The sequence below is a fragment of the Triturus cristatus genome, chromosome 7, assembly GCF_964204655.1.
Source record: "Triturus cristatus chromosome 7, aTriCri1.1, whole genome shotgun sequence".
Classification (NCBI taxonomy): Eukaryota; Metazoa; Chordata; class Amphibia; order Caudata; family Salamandridae; genus Triturus; species Triturus cristatus.
Window position 1 is genome coordinate 15,674,383 of NC_140590.1, and position 20,215 is coordinate 15,694,597.

The window sequence follows — 20,215 nt, forward strand, 5'->3', positions numbered from 1 at the left end:
GCTGCAGTATGGCTACACTATGCAAACAGGTTTACAACTTCACAAAGCGACAGTTTCATAGCCTGGACAGTAGCTATGTTGCCCCATGCAGTTGAACATTTACTTCCTTGACGCTATAGCTTCCCAATATCACCTACACGAAGGCTTTGACATAGTTCCACTATTCTGCAGCCTTAATATACATTCTATACAAGTCCATATGTCACGATGGTGACTTTCAGCCAGTCCTGTGTATTCTCTTATAGAACTAAGTTTAATAGGAAAGGTAAAACTTGGTGCTGTTGGTTTACAGCCGCCCTCATGACGTGGCAAGTTAATAGCCCTGTTACTGCATTATTGCCCTTTGTAGAGATGCCAATTGTCTGTGCACAACCAGATAACGCACAGTAACAGAGAGTTGAAGCCTGATATAACGACTTCAGGAAGGTCACATTGTTCACAGAAAGATCACACAATAAAGGGAAGAAGGATATCAAATGATAAGAATAAGTAGGGGGCTGAGCTAATGCCTTTTGAACATGGATGTCATTGGTTTGAACCTCAGGGTGGATAACTCAGTCTTTCAACTTTCCCAAGTTGATGAAATGAGTACCACTGAGTAGGAGAATGTCACCCATTATTTTAGTACCTAGAGACAGCTCGGTTGGTGGCATGTGCAATGTTATAATAATTTCTGATGTGTGATGTCCCGAGCCAGAATAGTACTATGAGGGCCCTTTTTACAGGCGCGCCAAGTGTAAACCAAGGTGCCCCATTATATAGTCTCTACTATTAATGGCCTGAAAATGTCCCCTTTTTAAAACTTCATTTTTCCACTTAGGCCTGTTGTGCTTGGGTTTGTGATTCACAAAAAGTGCAAGTGGTTTACTCACAGTACTGCACCAACATTTGAAATGTGAGTGACCCTTAAGACTCCACTGCACTAGTTGGTGCCCCATCCACCTTTAGAAATACCAGGCCTGCTAGGGTATTTTCCTGAAACACTCAATAAAACCTGTGCCAAGTGCTTTAGCACCACATGCCCTCTGCACTGACTCTTTGTGTTCACCTGTGACATCTCTGGGTCTTTTTGAATTAGGGACACTCAAGTGGGCTTCCGAGGAAAAACTATTCTGTTAAAGACCTGGACAAATTAGACTTTCATTAGAGTGACTTTAATTTTTAAAGCTTCAAGTGGACAAGAGTCATAGATGAGGTCATCAGCCAGTCCTGGCTCTTTAGCCAGCAGCCCTTGGCATTCTGGTACTTGTAGTTTTATGTTTTCTGTTATAGGCGTTGACTTTGAAATCCAGGCATGCAAAGTACACTGGGCCGAAAAAAACAGAACTGTCTGAAGTGCCTGCATTTGACATGTGAGCAATTGGCAGCTAGGAGCGTAATGGCTCTGGGCATGAGTCTGGGTCCAGAATGAATGAGGAATGATGGCTCTCAAAGAATGCAACCTTCGGAATTCACTTGTCAACAGCATGTCAGGGTGCAAACTCAGGCGACAGTTGTAAGTTATGTACACAGCACTGGTGAGGCCTCGTCTGCAGTATTGAGCCCAGTCATGCAGGTCACATCTAAAAAAAATGAAAAATGATCAATGGGCCAGTTAGGGACATATTGAGACACCTTCATTCAGGGGGACAAAGATGTGCAAGAACCATTAAAACAACGAGGAAACAGGGATCGGATTTCTAACCCACCTGGTGGAAGTATTTAACCAATTTGCCAATAGAAATTGGTAATACACTTGGACTTCAACCCATACACCACCCACTAAGCATACGATGAAGGAAGTGTTTCACTCTGCACACGGCCTCCTTGCAGTTCCTGGGTACTTACCTTGGGTGGTTCCTTGGGTTCCCAGCTCTTCTACGTCTTCTGTGTCCAGTCTCGACTTAGGTTGTGGTTTAAATTCCACCTTATTAGTATATGGTTTGGTCTCCCCTTGGCAACCACTGTGTATTTGTGCTACTAACGTGTTCTATTTTCAAAGTATTGTATGTATTCTGATTATATCTCTGGGTAGGAGATATTACAATGTGTTAGAGAGTGTTTATAATAAATGCATATTTTTTTAACTATACTGTGTGGTTTTTCTTCACTTAACCTACACTATGTGATTAGTACTGGTAAAACAAGCTGCTTTACACTCCTTCTAGACTAAGGCTGAAGGCTGCTCTCCACAGCTATCCCTTAGAGACCTTTCTAAGGTTGTCTAAGACCACTAAAATCACCATTACAGTTGTCTGGATTAGTGCAGGGTGCTTCCTTTACAGAAGTGAGCACCATATACTAAGCCAGCCTACTACAGGCTATCATTAGCGTTAGTTGTCGCTCTCATCCGTGGCGATGTTTTTTGCGGCAGCTATCGCTGGAAAACTGACGATATTGGCAGTTTGTACCAGCTTGAGAATAGGGCGAAAAATCTATCGCCACTTTTGCGGCACCAAAGTGCCGATAAATCGTCGATAAGTCCTTGAGAATATGCCACCTTGTTTCTCTGGATTCTGACTGGCATGACTCTTTCTTAAGGTGTTTCATGAAAATAACAATATACGGACAACTGATGGTTGCAGTGTCTGTGCTAGGAAAAGCTTTGATGCACCGTTTTGGCGGAGAAGGCGAGTGTTGGACTATGGGGAAGTTACAGACCCGAATTACACAGCTCGGCATCCGCTCCAGCAAAAGAGCAGACAACAGTCTTCAAACATAGACCTCTGCACCCATGGAGCCCTGCTACTCTGCAAACACAACACCCGTCCAACCATGCGCTTGTTCACCCAATAGTGTAACTCCCGTCTGATAATGTGCCTTGCTGCCCCTCCAAAGGTTTGAAGCACTATACAAGTGTCATCACAGTTCCTTCTGTTCTGCAGACAATGAAGCCACTTGGACACTAACCTCCCATGGGAAGAGTGTAGGATTAACATTGTACTGAAGTTACACCACGAGCTCTAAACATAGCTTTGTATGGCCAGGTTTAGGTTCTTGTATCAGACCCCAAAGAGACAAAGCTTCAGCAGAAGGACTGCCTGTTCTGAAAGCATTTCTGGGCTTTTGGAGGTCCCGGTGCACATACTAAAGAGGCCCCATTTTTTTTATGTTTGTCCCATTTCTGTACTTACTCTTGTTGGGTGCCATCTAAGCAGACTCCCCCGCAGCTGCATCCCTAAAGAAAGAGAGACGAGAGATCATCATCACTGGACACTACTGGGACAGATGGACGTCATATGAAGGGTACGCTGCAGGTGTTAGAATGTGGTGTAGAGAGGACACAGCCTTAGAGAGAGCTGTGAACACTGGATCCTGGGAGGAATCTCTGGATTAACGTTCATAGTGGGACTCAAGCAGCAAAGTAGAAGTTTAACTGCTATCGAGAAGGCCATACACTTAAGTAATAAAATACCTTCATGGTCCAAACAAAGTTGAGTACAAAGTCAAAAATATAATAAGACAAATATCACAAAAACAAAGTAAATTCAAACATTATAAAGAAATAAAAATTGTCTCATATTAAAACATTGATAAAAGACATTAAATGCTCTCAGACCCACAATGCAAATGCAAATGTTAATACCATGAATAAAGTAGGAAGAGGAGTTCACAAAAACGTCCCCCAGTTCCGGTGACAGTACTACTTTGAGGAAAAGTCCTGAAATGAGCAGGACTTTTTCCTCAGACTTCAGTCAGCTTAATCCAGATGAATGGAAATTCCATAACACTGAATAAGGGCTCCAAACGTAATCAGTTCACATGGACCCACGTGAATTCTACACAACATGGAAGATGCTTCTCCAGTACTCCAGATGTTCTGAAGAGATGTAAGTCCCACTGGGTGTGAGCAGGCTTCTCTGGCAGCACCTGGTAGCAGCAGCAGCCCTGGACATCTTTTCTGTATTTCACCTCTAGATAGATTTTCTTACTGGAGGGCTTCCACCGCTCATTTGAGAGAATAAACAAGAGGCTAATGTCGCTGAAATTCTCAGCCATTCACTTTGAGTATTTCTAGGAGCTTGTTCCTTCACTGGTAACATTATTTAAAGCAACAACTATAATCCAGAGTTGTATGCACCCTAAAATACTATGAGAGTGTACCCATACCTCAGCCGTGTGACGATGGTGTGCCCAATCCTAAGCCATGTGACAATGGTGTACCCTTATCTCAGCCATGTGGAGATGGTGTACCCTTACCTCAGCCTTGTGACGATGTTGTACCCTTACCTCAGCCGTCTGACAATGGTGTATCTTTACGTGAGCGGTGTGACGATGGTGTACCTTTACCTCAGCTGTGTCACCATGGTATACTCTTACCTCACCAGTGTGATGATGGTATTCCCCGACCTCAGCAGTGTGACAATGGTGTACCCTTACCTGAGCATTTCTACGATGGTGTACCCTTACTTCAGCCGTATGACAATAGGGCACCCTTACCTCAGCTCTTTGACCATGGTGTAGCCTTAACTCAGCCGTGTGGGGATGGGGTACCATTACCTCAGCTGTATGATGATTGCATACCCATACCTGAGCCATGTGACAATGGTGTACCCTTACTTGAGCCACGTGACATTAGGCTACCCTTACCTAAGCCATGAGATGATGGTGTATCCTTTTGTCAGTCATCTGATAATAGTGTACCCTTACCTCAGCAATGTGAGGATGCTGTACCCTCACCTCAGCCATGTAACAATGGTGTATCATTAGTTCAGCCGTGTGACGATGGTGTGCCCTTACGTCAGCAGTGTGACGATGGTGTACTATTACATTACCTTAGCCATGTAATAATGGTGTACCCTTACCTGAGATGTGTGGTAATGGTGTACCATCACCTTAACTGTGATGTGATGGTGTACCCATACATCAGTTGTGTAAAAATGGTGTACCATTACTACAGTCATGTAACAATGGCAACCATGTGGCGAAGGTGTACTGTAGGAAGGTAGGATCGTTCTACATGGTTACCCCCACATCTTACCTGGTGTTATACTCTTTCTGACCAGTCTGACTGGGATCCTGCTAATCAGGACCACAGTCTCTGTGCTTTCTCCCCAAAATTGGTTATGGAGAGTACTTAGGTACATCCCAGATCGGCTACTGGTGTACCCTAATAAGCCCCTAGTATTTGGTACTGAGGTACCCAGGGCATAGATATCCCAGGGGCCCCCCATGGGCTAAAGCATGTATTATGCCACCCATGGGAGAACACTCAAACTGTTACCACAGGCCTGCCATTGCGGCCTGTGTAAGCTGCTGCTAGCACCTGTTATGGCAGATATAATTTTGCTTATATCTGAGGTGGTTGCACTTAAAACCTATAAGTCACCGCTAAGGCAGGCCTTTCGATACTGAAGGCAGGGTGCTCGGTTCTAAGTATGAGGGTGCCCCTGTATGAGCAGGACACCACTACAACCTTTGGAGTACATTTTTCTGGGTTGTAAGCAATGTTCTCTCTAATTTCGTTCCTCTGTGTGCGGCAGTGTAAGGTCTATGTGCGTTGCAACCAAGGCGATGTGCGCCAGGAACCAGACGCGCGTGTGGGTGCAGCGCCAAATATCCCTCCAAACGTTTGCTGAAAAATGTTTAAAGACGGTGCATTTCCTCACATACAGATCCACGTGAATGGTGTTAAGGCAGGTTTGAAACTGTCCCGCATAGCAATTTGAAACCTTGGCAGCTATGTTGCTGCATTTCTTTTCTGAATAGAGCTGGGCTGCGGGGTGATTGTGTGCATTTGTTCAAGATTTCATGTTAATTTCAGCACATGACAGGGGCTGCGATTAACATGAAAACTTTAACAAATGCTCTCTTTGACCAGGAGAAATAAAGTTAGAATAACATAGTGTTGGAGGGAGGCCCACCGGGTAGTCGGGGAGACTATTCCGGGTACCTTCCTACCGCAAAGTTTATAGCCGAGCGCCGCTGAGAAGCCCCCTCGGGGAGGTCTTTCTCCTATGATCGTACTAGTCCCAGTAACACCACCACACAGGACTCAAGAGTAGTTGCGAGATTAGATTCTTTATCGGCAGCAATACGTGCAATATTTACAGAGGGATCGAGGGATCCTATCAGAGTCTCAATGTTCGTTCAAGAGGGTAGGGTAGCGGGACAGTCTTAGTGCCAGCCAGGCACGGGAGGGCTCTGCGCCAGACCTTGGATGCTGGTCTCAGAGCGGCTCGGACGTGGAGAGCCGCGACGTCGTCCGCAGGGCTCGGATGGTAGTTCCGCTTAGGTCGAGCCGCGACACGGTCAGCAGGGCTCTGGTGGTAGGTCCGCTTCGGTCGAGCCGCGACGAGGTCAGCTGGGCTCTGGTGGTAAAGTTCAACAAGGTCGGGCCGCGACGGCGTCAGCAGGGCCCCAAAGGTTCGTGAAGGTCTTTAAGCACGGTGGAGCCGCGACGTCGTCAGCAGGGCTCAAGTGGTGGTTCAGGATGAGTCTTCTTCCGTAGGGTCAGCCGCGATCCGATCAGCAGGGCTCTTGACTCCAGGATACAACTACTGCCCTGTTGTCGGGTCGCCCCAGATATAGGACGGGAGCCCTTTGATGTCCGGACCCGTGCGCCCGGAGGGGGCGGAGAGGCCGCGTAGGGAGCGGCCAGACGCCCAGCAGGAGAGGCGCCAGGCCCCAGAGAGCTGTGGGGCGATCGCACCTAGGTGTGGAAGGACGGTTGGGGGTCCCATCGATACTGCCCTCCGCCGGGAGTGGGAAGGGCTCACGTGGTATCCCCTGGGCCAGGGGTTGGCGTCTCGATGTCGGGCCTCGCTGGGACCGAGGCCGGGTAGAGCAGGGTCATACAGGTGGTCACGTGGAGTGACGTGCAATCCAAGATGGAGGAGTACTGATGTGCATGGGACCTCGTGCGGCTTAGTGCGGGGAAACAGGACCACGCCACGAGGCCGGCTCCCACACGCGTCCCCCCCAGCTGAAGGCAGGGAGAGTCACCCATCTTCTTGGGGGTTCTCCTCGCCGAGGCGGAAGAATCGGGACAGGCCGTCGGCATTGGCGTGGTCGTTGCCGGGCCGGTGTTCAACAGTGAAGTCCATCCCTTGCAGCGAGATGGACCAGCGTAACAACTTGGGGTTCTCGCCCCGCATTTGCATGAGCCACCGCAAGGGCCGGTGGTCAGTCTGGACCCTGAAGTGGGTACCGAAAAGGTAGGGCCGGAGCTTCTTGAGAGCCCATACCACAGCGAAGGCCTCCCTTTCGATGGTGCTCCACCTCTGTTCTCGCGGCAGCAGTCGGCGGCTGATAAAGGCCACCGGTCGGTCGAGGCCCTTGGCGTCCAGCTGGGAGAGGACTGCCCCGACCCCGTACTCCGAGGCATCGGTCTGGACTACAAATTCCTTGCTGTAGTTGGGGGCCTGTAGCACAGGGGCAGCGCACATGGCCGCTTTGAGAGCATCAAACGCGGTCTGGCAGCGGGGCGTCCAGTGCACCGCCTTGGGTTGTTTCTTTGAGGTGAGTTCCGTAAGGGGGCCCACAATGCTGCCGTAATCCTTTATGAAGCGTCGGTAGTAGCCTGTAAGGCCTAGGAATGCCCGGACAGCGGTTTGGGTGGCGGGGGGCTCCCACGCCTGGATGGCGTCAACTTTTAACCGGAGGGACCTGGCCACTCCCCACCTGGTGGCCCAGATAGGTCACAGATCCTTGACCGATCTGGCACTTGCTGGCCTTAATTGTGAGCCCGGCTCTTTGGAGAGCGGCCAGGACTTCCCCAAGGTGTCCTAGGTGCGCGGCCCAGTGGTCGCTGAAGACAGCAATGTCATCGAGGTAGGCCGCGCTGAAGGCTTCGAGACCGGCCAGGACCTTATTTACCAGCCTCTGAAAGGTCGCTGGGGCGTTCTTCATGCCGAAGGGCATCACCCGGAAGTGGTAGTGGCCGTCGGGGGTAGAGAAAGCTGATCGTTCTTGTGCGCCGGGAGTGAGCTTGATCTGCCAGTACCCAGCGGTGAGATCAAAGGTGCTTAGGTAGCGGGCGGCCCCTAAGCGATCGATCAGCTCATCGGCTCGTGGCAAAGGGTGGGCATCGGTCTTGGTAACTGCGTTCAGGCCCCGGTAGTTGACACAGAATCTGAGTTCGGGGCCCGTGCCGGGGGTGGCGGCCTTCGGCACCAAGACTACCGGGCTGGCCCACGGGCTGTCAGAAGGCTCAATGACTCCGAGGGCGAGCATCTTGGCGACCTCGGTCTTTATGCAGGCTCGGACTCGGTCAGGCACTCTATAAGCGCGGTGTCGTACAGGGGGGCTATCCCCCGTGTCCACGTCGTGGACGCACCAGGGGGTTACCCCAGGCGTGAGAGAGAAGAGGGCAGCCAAGGGTTGCAGTAGCTTCTGGCAATCATGGCGCTGTTCCGGTGTCAGGGTGGCGGAGAGGTGGACGCCCTCCAAGGAGCTGTCTTGGCTCGAGGACCCCAGGAGGTCGGGTAGGGGCTCGGAGTCACTTTCGCCCCCATCGTCGGTAGCCAGTAGTAAGCTTAGTTCAGTTCGGGTAAAATGGGGCTTGAGCCGGTTGGCGTGCAGGACCCTGAGGGGGTTCCTCGGGGACTCCATGTCGACCAGGTACGTGACGGGGCTCTTCTTTTCAACTATCTTGAAGGGCCCGGTCCACTTGTCCTGCAGGGCGCAGGGGTCCACGGGTGACATGACCCAGACTTGCTGGCCCGGCTCAAACTCGACGGCTGAGGCATTCTCGTCATACCAGCGTTTCATATCTTCTTGGCTGGCTCCAAGGTTGGCTTCTGCCAGGGCACGGAACTTTCGAGTCTGGTTCCGCAGGGTCAGGAGGTACCGGTAGACGTCGGGCGGGGCACTTTGGACGTTCGCCTCCCAACCCTCCTTGACCAGGCTGAGGGGCCCTCGGACGGGGTGCCCATACAACAGTTCGAAGGGGCTGAAGCCCAGGGACTTCTGTGGTACCTCCCGGTAGGCGAACAGGAGGCAGGGCAACAGGACATCCCATCTCCTCCTGAGGGGCTCTTCCAGGCCCTTGATCATCCCCTTCAGGGTTCGGTTGAACCGCTCGACCAGTCCGTTCCCCTGGGGGTGGTAAGGGGTGGTGAATTTATAGGTGACCCCACATTGTTGCCAGAGGGATCGCATGTACTTCGAGATAAAGTTCGTCCCCCTGTCGCTCACCACTTCCCGGGGGAACCCCACTCTGGAGAAGATGCCCATCAGGGCCCGGCCCACCACGGGAGCGGTCACAGTTCGGAGGGGGACAGCTTCTGGGTACCGGGTGGCGTGGTCGACCAGTACCAGGATGAAGCGGTGGCCCAGGGCGGTTCGGGGGTCGAGGGGCCCCACGATGTCTATCCCCACTCGTTCGAACGGGGTGTGGACGGCTGGAAATGGCTGCAGGGGGGCTTTCACTCGTCCCCCAGTCTTCCCGCTAACTTGGCAGGTCGGGCAGGACCGGCAGTGTTGGTCCACGTCTCGTCTCATTCGGGGCCAATAGAAATGGGTCACGAGGCGGCTGTAAGTCTTGTACCGCCCGAGATGTCCGGCGAGGGGCACGTCATGTGCCAGGTTCAAGAGGAATTCTCGAAATCGGAGGGGGACCACCAGCACCCGGCTGGCCCCTAGTTCGGCAATTTCTGCTCGCTATACAGTAAGTCATTGTCCCAATAGACCCAGTGGGTTCCCGAGGGGTCCCCCGCAGCCTGGGCGGCCGCCTGCTGTCGGGCCCCCTCGAGAGACGGGCAGCCCTTCTGTTCTTGCTGGAATTGTTCACGGGTGGGGCCCCCGTCGTGGCGCCACTGGGCCAGCTCGGGGATCTCGCTGAGGGGAGCGGCCTCGTTGGAAGAAAGTTCGGATGGCCCGGCCTCCTCGTCAGGTTCCTCCGGGCCGGAGGAGGTGGATGGTTCGGGGCCCGCCGGTTTGTCGGGGGCCGGGGCCGCAGCTGGCTGGACGGTCATGGACCGAGTGGTGGCGCAGGCCCACTCGGGTAGTCCTAGCATCCCCAGATGCTCTCGGCGCTCCACCTGGGCCCAGGGGGAGCTCTCTAGGTCGTTCCCCAGGAGGCAGTCCACCGGGGCGTCGTCGCGGACAGTCACTTTCAGGGTGCCGGACACTCCTCCCCACTCGAAGGGGATTCGGGCCATCCGGCACATGCTCTCGGTGTTGTCGGCGGTCCGGACAGGGCAGAGGACATGTGGTAGGATCTGTTCGGGGGTCACCAGATGGCAGCGGACAGCGGTCACACTGGCCCCAGTGTCCCGGAGGGACTCGGCCCGTCGCCCATTGATGGTGACCCACTGTTGGTACTTCTGGGTGTTGCTTGGGATGGTGGCGTGGGGCACCATCTCTCGGGAGCCTAGGCACACAAGCGACATGGCGGCTGGTTCCCACTCGGGGGACCCGTCGTCGTGGTTCTCCCCCTCGTCCTCTCCCTCCCCCAGGGCTGCGGCGGCAATTTGTCGGGGAGGTGGCCCCGTGGTCCCGTTCCGTCGGTTCATGGGGCAAGCCGGGTCACTGGCATAATGGCCGGCCTGCTGACATCCGAAGCAGGTTACTGTCGGTCGTGTTCCAGACCGGGCGATAGGGGTCCCTCTTCGGCCCTGGGTCGGGGAAGGGTGGTTGGTTGCTTGACCTCGTGGCGGGCTTCTGGGCGGCCCGGCTGGGACTTCTCGACTGCGGTGGGACCCCCCTCCTCCGCCGCGCTGGCGGGGAGGGCCCGTGGTGCTCCGTTGGTAGTCCCCCACGGGGTTCCGGGGGACCCGGGTGTTGACCCATCGGTCCGCTTCGGCGGCGAGCTTCCGGGGCTCGGTCAGTTTACTGTCCAGGAGGTGTTGCCTTAGTTCCACAAAGCAGTTGTTGGCGAGGTGCTCCCAGACAATGAGGTCGAACAGTTCGTTATATGAGGTGACCTTGCTCCCTTTGATCCATCCTTCCAACGCTCGGCTGAAGAAGTCCACGTATTCGACCCATGTGGTGCCGGGGATCTTCTTGCAGTCCCGGAAGCGTTGCCGGTACATCTCGCCCGACAGTCCGTAGCGTGTGAGTAGGGCTTCCTTCATGTGGTCGTACGAGGTCATCACGGCGTCGGGGAGTTGCAGCAGGGTATCCCGTCCCTCGCTGAGGAACCTCCCCCATAGGCCGGCGCCCCAATCCTTCCGGGGTACCCGATGGGAGGTCATGGCGACTTCGTACGCTCGGAACCATTGCTGGATGTCGTCATTTTTATAGTATTCCTTGACGACATCCTTAGGGATGTGAACCTTTGGCTCGGTCGGGGGCAGAGCGTCCCGGGCTCCGGGGTTGCTGGTCTCCCCCGTTTTAGCTTTTAGTTCAAGTTCTTTAAGGCTCCTCTCGTGCTCGAGGGTTAGCCGTCTCTCCTCTAGCTCCCGATGCCTTTTCTTCTCCTCGATTTCTTCTTGTAGTCGTAGTTGCTCCAGGGCTATCTTTTTCTCTGCCAGTAGGAGCTCCCCGTCCAGCCGGAGTCGGGCAAGGTCCATTTCGTGCGTCCGGGCCCTTTCCCGTTCTCGGATCTCCTCGGGGGAAAGGCTGGTGTCTGGGGTGGTTCGCTCCCCGTTTGTCGGGGTCATGGTTGGCAGGTTTCCGTCCCGGGTCGAGGTCCCTTCGGCTCGGGGTGGAAGGGTTTCGGGTTCTGCCCAGGCTTTCAGGGCTTTCTGCATTTCTTCCTTGGTGCCCAATCCTGTAGTTGGGATCCCTTTGTCTTTGCAGAATTGTTTGAGTTCCTTGTGGGTGTATTCCTCCAGTTTCTCCAACTGGAAGGTTGCGGCCACGGTTGCTTCTTGGCCATCCATGGTTCCCTTTTTCTCTCCTCGTCTGGTCAGGTAGTGGTTGCGTTACTTGCTTGTACGATTGCGTTTGCTCGGATCCCGTCGCTGGCCACCAAATGTTGGAGGGAGGCCCACCGGGTAGTCGGGGAGACTATTCCGGGTACCTTCCTACCGCAAAGTTTATAGCCGAGCGCCGCTGAGAAGCCCCCTCGGGGAGGTCTTTCTCCTATGATCGTACTAGGCCCAGTAACACCACCACACAGGACTCAAGAGTAGTTGCGAGATTAGATTCTTTATCGGCAGCAATACGCGCAATATTTACAGAGGGATCGAGGGATCCTATCAGAGTCTCAATTTTCGTTCAAGAGGGTAGGGTAGCGGGACAGTCTTAGTGCCAGCCAGGCACGGGAGGGCTCTGCGCCAGACCTTGGATGCTGGTCTCAGAGCGGCTCGGACGTGGAGAGCCGCGACGTCGTCCGCAGGGCTCGGATGGTAGTTCCGCTTAGGTCGAGCCGCGACACGGTCAGCAGGGCTCTGGTGGTAGGTCCGCTTCGGTCGAGCCGCGACGAGGTCAGCTGGGCTCTGGTGGTAAAGTTCAACAAGGTCGGGCCGCGACGGCGTCAGCAGGACCCCAAAGGTTCGTGAAGGTCTTTAAGCACGGTGGAGCCGCGACGTCGTCAGCAGGGCTCAAGTGGTGGTTCAGGATGAGTCTTCTTCCGTAGGGTCAGCCGCGATCCGATCAGCAGGGCTCTTGACTCCAGGATACAACTACTGCCCTGTTGTCGGTTCGCCCCAGATATAGGACGGGAGCCCTTTGATGTCCGGACCCGTGCGCCCGGAGGGGGCGGAGAGGCCGGGTAGGGAGCAGCCAGACGCCCAGCAGGAGAGGCGCCAGGCCCCAGAGAGCTGTGGGGTGATCGCACCTAGGTGTGGAAGGACGGTTGGGGGTCCCATCGATACTGCCCTCCGCCGGGAGTGGGAAGGGCTCACGTGTTATCCCCTGGGCCAGGGGTTGGCGTCTCGATGTCGGGCCTCGCTGGGACCGAGGCCGGGTAGAGCAGGGTCATACAGGTGGTCACGTGGAGTGACGTGCAATCCAAGATGGAGGAGTCCCGATGTGCATGGGACCTCGTGCGGCTTAGTGCGGGGAAACAGGACCACGCCACGAGGCCGGCTCCCACACATAGTTATTATAATTGTATTTTTTGCAGTTTCAGGACTGGGTTAGGGTAGGGCCCGATCAGGCATTAGACTAACGTATGGTGTCTGCCTCACTGCATTAAAATGCATTATTCACGCTGTAGGATAGTAGGATCTGCTTCACATGGGTACCCCCACTTTTTGCTGGTGTTTCACTGTTTTTCGACCTTAGTCTGGCTGTGGCCCTGCTAATCAGGACCACGGCCTAGCTGCTTCCTCTCTAAAATGGTTTGCATGTACATTAGGTACACATCTAATTGGATTCTGGAGTGCCTTATAAGCCCCTAGTTTATGGTATACTATGTATCTAGGGCCTAGGTACCTCAGAGGCCTACCAGGGGCTGAAGCATGTATTATGCCACCCCTGGGAAGCACTCCAAAATGACACCCCAGGTCTGCTACTGCAACCTGGGTAAGGGTGTGCTTGCACCCCTTACTGTGGTATAGGCTACCTATATCGCTACCTTATACAGACATATAAACCTATAAGCCACTCCTATGGCGTGCGGCTTAGTGCGGGGAAACAGGACCACGCCACGAGGCCGGCTCCCACACATAGTTATTATAATTGTATTTTTTGCAGTTTCAGGACTGGGTTAGGGTAGGGCCCGATCAGGCATTAGACTAACGTATGGTGTCTGCCTCACTGCATTAAAATGCATTATTCACGCTGTAGGATAGTAGGATCTGCTTCACATGGGTACCCCCACTTTTTGCTGGTGTTTCACTGTTTTTCGACCTTAGTCTGGCTGTGGCCCTGCTAATCAGGACCACGGCCTAGCTGCTTCCTCTCTAAAATGGTTTGCATGTACATTAGGTACACATCTAATTGGATTCTGGAGTGCCTTATAAGCCCCTAGTTTATGGTATACTATGTATCTAGGGCCTAGGTACCTCAGAGGCCTACCAGGGGCTGAAGCATGTATTATGCCACCCCTGGGAAGCACTCCAAAATGACACCCCAGGTCTGCTACTGCAACCTGGGTAAGGGTGTGCTTGCACCCCTTACTGTGGTATAGGGTACCTATATCGCTACCTTATACAGACATATAAACCTATAAGCCACTCCTATGGCAGGCCTTGACCATCCTGAAATCAGAGTGCTTGGTTTTATGTGAGAGGGTGCCCAAGCATGAGCTGAGCCCCTCTGCAGCATTCAGAAATACTTCCTTATGGCTGTTCTGTGATACAGAATCTGTGTGGGTGGGAAATCTCCTACCCACACAGATTCGGATTCAGTCATAGGCACTGCCAGACACAGTGCAACGGATGTTGTAGCACACAAAAAACGTTGTTAAAAATTATTGAAAGAACTTAAATAGCTGAGTGCACTTAGAAAAAACTTGTTTTTATCATACATAATTATTCTTTGATACAGCCATACCATATACTCTTAAGTGCATTATAACCTCGCGGTGAATGCTAACTTTGGGATGGCTGCATCAAAACATGTCGTGTTTGGTGTCAAACGCTTTGGAATACTATCCCCCTGCCAGTTCTGGCGGCGGGGGTAGCATTTGACCCTTCTAGAGGGAGAGACATGTTCACACTGGCTAAACCCGGTTAAATCCTTTCAAAGCCCTGGCATCACAAAATGGATGCCACTGCCACAGACACGGGTCTGGCCTCCAGCTGCTGGGGGAAACTCTAACAGGGAAGGCCTGGACAATAGGTTTCCTGTCACAGGGAGGTGTAACCACCTCCCCAGACAGGCAGATGTGTATTGGGGCAGGGTGGGTGCATTCAGAGAATGCTTTTGAGACACTGCCTGGGGCACACAAGGTGTCCCTGTGCATACCCCAGTTCAAACCGGTTGCAGGGGCACTCAGCCCCTGCTCTGGCGCGAAACTGGACAAAGGGGAAGGGGTGTAACCACCCCCACCCCAGGCCCACCCATAGGTGGAGCCTTAGAGTTAGTCCATCCCCTAAACTTAGTATTAGTATAGGATTCCAGTCCCTAGAACTTTAGATTACCCTGGACGAACCTCTGAAACATATATCCTGGACATTCGACTTTCTATCACAACTAGAAGACGGAAGAAATCTCCCTTGGGGTCAAGGAGTGACTCCCCTGCTTGGCAGGCACCAAAGAAGCAACTTACCGGTCTGCATTGCTGAAGCTCCCGCCGGACGGTGAAATCTTTGCATCACCAGAGGTAGATTTCTAGACTTTCCCGAGGCTACCCTGAGTCCCCAGCAAAGCTGAGGCCCGTGGTTATCGTGGGTAACGTGGAACCCCGACCCCTGGACACTGTGAACTTTTGCAGCAACAACACCTTCCTGGTCATCCTAGAAGTTGTGCTTTGGGCTCCGAGTAGCCCCAGCCTTGAGCATCTCCTGCACCGAAGTTTGTTGGCCTTCAATCCACGAGTGACCCGTGGGCCAGCTTCCAGCGCCACCGCTCGAGGCTCCTTCGCAATCACTAGCCCGTTGGCTAGCAGGTCCCCACGAAGGCGTCTCCACTTCTGTTGGGGATTTTCTGGTTGCTCCAGACTGGCTCTTACTTACCCTCGCTGGGTGAGTCCATCAGACCTTGCTGGTCTGCACCGCAGTCCTTTCTCTGATTTCCTGTGACTTGCCGTTGCCAGGGCTTGTTGGGTCCTTCCTGGTCACCGACTCCGCAGCACTCGACAGACTTCGTGGGACTGCTCGAATCCAGTTTGTGGACTTCGTCGACGCCTCCTGGACGAAGAGTCAAGACACCCATCAACTCACCTGAAGCACCCGACATCTGTGGGTATTGGTCCATCCTGCCCTAGGTCACTGGCACGTGACCCAGACTCTGTCCCCACTGCTTTCAGGTTCCTTACATCCTAGATCCAGCCTTGGATCTCTCCGGACACTTCTCCTCTTCACGGCAGCAGCAGTTCTTTGCAGGCTTCCATTGAAATAGACGACGCGACCCGACACCAAAAGACACCTATGCACCCGGCTTCCCTGGGTGAGGTAACTCGAGTACTTCGGTACTCTCGTGGGTGCTAGCCCTAGAACTTCCTAAGTCCAAGAGGGTTTGGTCCTGACTCAATTAGAAATGTCCCTAATCTTTAAAATTCCAACCGCGACATTCCCCATAGAAAGTAATAGGAACACGTGGTTGTGTTTCCACACTGCATACAGTTCCCGTGGGTCCCCTGTGTTCCTACCGTGGGTGGTTCCTTGGGGTCCCAGCGATTCTAGAGGCAATAGACCTAGTGCCTATTACAGTCGTGGTTCTTATACCACTTTTTTAGTATATGGTTTGGTACGGCCCTAGGACTCAAACGTGTATTTGTGCTTTTACTGATGCTTAATCACTTGTAACTTTAGTACTTCGAACTCCAGTCTCATAAAGAGACTAGAGGGGTGTGTTTTTTATCCTAAATCCATGTATTTTGAATACTACGCTTTGGTTTCCGAGTAGCCCCAGCCTTGAGCACCTCCTGCACTGAAGATTGCTGGCCTCCACTCCACGAGTGACCCGTGGGCCAGTTTTAAGTGCGGTCGCTTGAGGCTCCTTCGCGATCGCTAGCCTGTTGGCTAGTAGGTCCCCATGAAGGCAACTCCTCTTCTAATTGGGCTTTCCTGGTTGCTCCAGATGTGCCCCAACTTACCCTCACTGGGTGAGTCCCTCAGACCTTGCTGGTCTGCACCGCAGTCCTTTCTCTGATTTCCAGTGACTTGTCGTTGCCAAGGCTTGTTGGGTTCAATCTGGTCGCAGACACCGCAGCCTTCAGGCTAAGTCTTGAAGGAATGTAAAGCAGCTTGTTTTACCAGTCTATAATCTCTTGAATGATCTAATGAAAGGACAACCACACCAGGTATATATTCAAATTATATGTATTTAGGATAAAACACACCCCTCTAGTCTCTTTATGAGACTGGAGTTCGAAGTACTTAATTTACAAGTTAGCAATCAACAGTAATAGCACAAATAAACGTTTGGGCCCTAGGGGCGTACCAAACCATATACCAAAAAAGTGGTATAAGAAGCACGACTGAATTGGACACAAGGCCTAGAGCCTGTAGAATCACTGGGACCCCAAGGAACCACCCAAGGTAGTGACGCAGGGGACCCACGGGGGCCGTGTGCAGTGTGTAAACACAACCGCGGGTTCCCGTTAGCTTCTATGGGCAATGTCGCGGTTGGAAATTTAAAGATAATGGACACTTAGAATCGAGTCAGGACCAAACCCTTTTGGACTTAAGAAGTTCTAGGGCTAGCACCCACGGGAGCACCGGAGTACTTGAGTTACCTCACCCAGGTAAGCCGGGTGCACAGGTGTCTTTTGGTGTCGGGTCGCGTCATCGATTACAATGGAAGCTGGCGAAGAAATGCTGCTGCCGTGAAGAGGAGAAGTATCCAAAGAGATCCAAACCTGGATCTAGGATGGAAGGAACCTGAAAGCAGAGGGGTCAGAAACTGGGTCACTAGCCAGTGACCGAGGGCAGGATGGACCAATGCCCACAGATGTCGGGTGCTTCAGGTGAGTTGATGGGTGTCTTGACTCTTCAGCCACGAGGTCCAGAAGGCGCCGATGACAACCAGGAGCTGGATTCGAGCTCTCCCACAAAGTCTGTCGAGTTCTTTGGTGTCAACGACCAGATTGGACCCAACAAGCCTTGGCAACGGCAAGTCACTGGAAATCAGATAAAGGACTGCAGTGGAGAACAGCAAGGTCTGAGGGTCTCACCCAGCAAGGGTAAGTCGGGGCATGTCTGGAGCAACCAGAAAAGCCAAATTTGATGAGGAGTTGCCTTTGTGGGGACCTACTAGCTAACGGGCTAGCGATCGCGAAGGAACATCGAGCAGTCGCACTTAAAACTGGCCCACGGGTCACTCGTGGAGTGGAGGCCAGCAATCTTCGGTGCAGGAGGTGCTCAAGGTTGGGGCTACTTGGAGCCCAAAGCACAAGGATGTCCCAGAAGATAGTGTTGCTGCAAAAGTTCACGGTGTCCAGGGGTCACGGTTCCACGTCACTCACGATAGCCACGGGCCTCAGCTTTGCTGTGGACTCAGGGTAGCCTCGGTAAAGTCTGGAAATCTACCTCTGGTGATGCAAAGACTTCCTCACCTGGTGGGAGCTTTAGCGATGCAGGCCGGTCAGTTGCTTCTTTGGTGCCTGCCAAGCAGGGGAGTCCCTCCTTCAACCCAAGGGAGATTTCTTCCATCTTCTAGTCAAAATAGAAAGTCGAAGGTCCAGTATATATGTTGCAGAGTTTCGTCCAGGGTAATCTAAAGTCGCTAGGACTGGGTTCCCATACTTATACTAAGTTTGGGGGTTGGACATACTCCAGGGACCCACCTATGGGAGGGTTTGGAAAGAGGGGTGGTTACACCCATTTCCTTTGTCCAGTTTCACACCAGAGCAGGGTAGCGCAGGCAACCGGTTTGAACTGGACTATGCAAAGGGACACCAAGTGTGTCCCCAGTGCAGGACTTCAAAGCACCAGAGAGTGCTCCCGCCCAGCCCCAATACACATCTGCCTGTCTGGGGAGGTGGTTACACCTCCCTGGGACAGGAAACCTATTGTCCAGGCCTCCCCTGTCAGAGTTTCGGTCAGCAGCAGGAGGCCAGACCCGTGTCTGTGGCAGAGGCATCCATTTTGTGATGCCAGGGCTGTAAAAAGTCCTACCGGGTTAGACCAGTGTGAACATGTCTCTCCCTCTAGAAGGGTGGAATGCTACCCCCGCCGCCAGAACTGGTGGGGGGGGGGGATAGTATTCCAAAGCGTTTGACACCAAACACGACCATGTTTCCGTGCAGCCATCCCAAAGTTAGCATTTACCGCAAGGTTATAATGCACCACAAACAGCATCAGAGGAGGTACTCCGAATGCTGCAGAGGGGCTCTGCTCATGCAGGGGCACCCACTCACATAAAAACCAAGCACTCTGCCTTCAGGATTATAAAGGCCTGCCATAGGAGTGACTTATAGGTTTTATATGTGTGTGCAATGGTAGTGATATAGGTAGCCTATTCCACTGTAAGGGGTGCAAGCACACCCTTACCCAGGCTGCAGTAGCAGACCTGTGGTGCCATTTTGGAGTGCTTCCCAGGGGTGGCATAATACATGCTTCAGCCCCTGGTAGGCCTCTGAGGTACTTATGCCCTTGGTACATTGTATACCACATACTAGGGGCTTATAAGGCACTCCAGAATCCAATTAGATATGTACCTAATGTACATGCAAACCATTTTAGAGAGGAAGCTGCTAGGCTGTGGTCCTGATTAGCAGGGCCACAGCCAGACTAAGGTCGAAAAACAGTGAAACACCAGCAACAAGTGGGGGTACCCATGTGAAGCAGATTCTACTCTCCTACAGGCGTACTATTACCTGAGCCGTGTGACAATGGTGTACCCTTACCTGAACAGTGTGATGATGGTGTACACTTTCCTGAGCCATGTGGCAATTGTGTACGCCTACCTGAGCCATGTGATGATGGTGTACTCATACCTGAGCCTTGTGACAATGGTGTACCCTTGCCTGAGCCAAGTGACAATGGGGTACCCTTACCTCAGCTGTTTGACTTTGCTGTACCCTTACCTCAGCCATGTGACTATGGTGTACACTTACCTGAGCCTTGTGATGATGGTGTACCCATCCCTGAATCATATGACAATGGTAAACCCTTATCTAAGTCATGTGACAATCATGTACCCTAACCTGAGCCGTCTGATGGTTTTGTACCCTTACCTCAGCCGTGTGACAATGGTGTAGCCTTACCTGAGGTGTGTGGTGAAGGGATACACTTACCTCAGACGTGTGGCAATGGTGTGTTTTTACCAAAGCTTTTTGTTGATGATGTACCCTTTCCTCAGCATGTGATGATGGCGAACCCTTACCTTGGCCATGTTACAATGGTGTACCCTTATCTCAGCTCAGTTGTGATGGTTTCCCATTACCTCAGCCGTGTAACGATGGTGTGCCCTTACCTCGGCCATGTGACGATGGTGTACCCTCACTCAGCCGTGTGATGATGGTGTACTCTTACCTCAGCTGTGTGATTATGGTGTACCCCTGCATCAGTTGTGTGATGGTGGTGAACCCTTACCTCAGCTTTGTGAAGTTGGTGTACTCTTACCTCAGCATTGTGATGATTGTATATCTTTACCTCAGCTGCGTGACAATGGTTTACCCTTACCTCAGCGGAGTGACGATGGTGTACCCTTACATGAGCTGTGTGACAATGGTGTACTCTATCTGAACCAGGTGACAATGGTGTACCCCTACCTTAGCCATGTAAAAAGGGTGTATCCTTACCTCAGCAATGTGACGATGGTGTACCCTTACCTCAGCCATGTAATGATGGTG

At 52.7% G+C, this 20,215-nt stretch overlaps 1 protein-coding gene across 4 annotated transcripts in view; it reads right to left on the reverse strand.

Annotated features, from left to right (window-relative positions):
* Nucleotides 1-1,164: 1,164 nt before the first annotated feature.
* LOC146808694 (cell adhesion molecule CEACAM6-like) overlaps nucleotides 1,165-20,215 on the reverse strand; it is a 213,311-nt gene continuing 194,260 nt past the window's right edge. For 2 of the 4 annotated variants that reach the window (XM_085614215.1, XM_085614214.1), the window contains 2 exons: nucleotides 3,114-3,157; nucleotides 1,165-1,562 (listed from right to left, as the gene is read on the reverse strand). In XM_085614215.1, coding sequence (XP_085470341.1) covers nucleotides 3,130-3,157 — 28 coding nt within the window. In that variant the 3' untranslated portion in view covers nucleotides 1,165-1,562; nucleotides 3,114-3,129. Of the gene's footprint in view, nucleotides 1,563-3,113; nucleotides 3,158-20,215 lie in introns of those variants that run through there. The other 2 variants (XR_014965483.1, XR_014965482.1) reach the window with 1 other exon arrangement.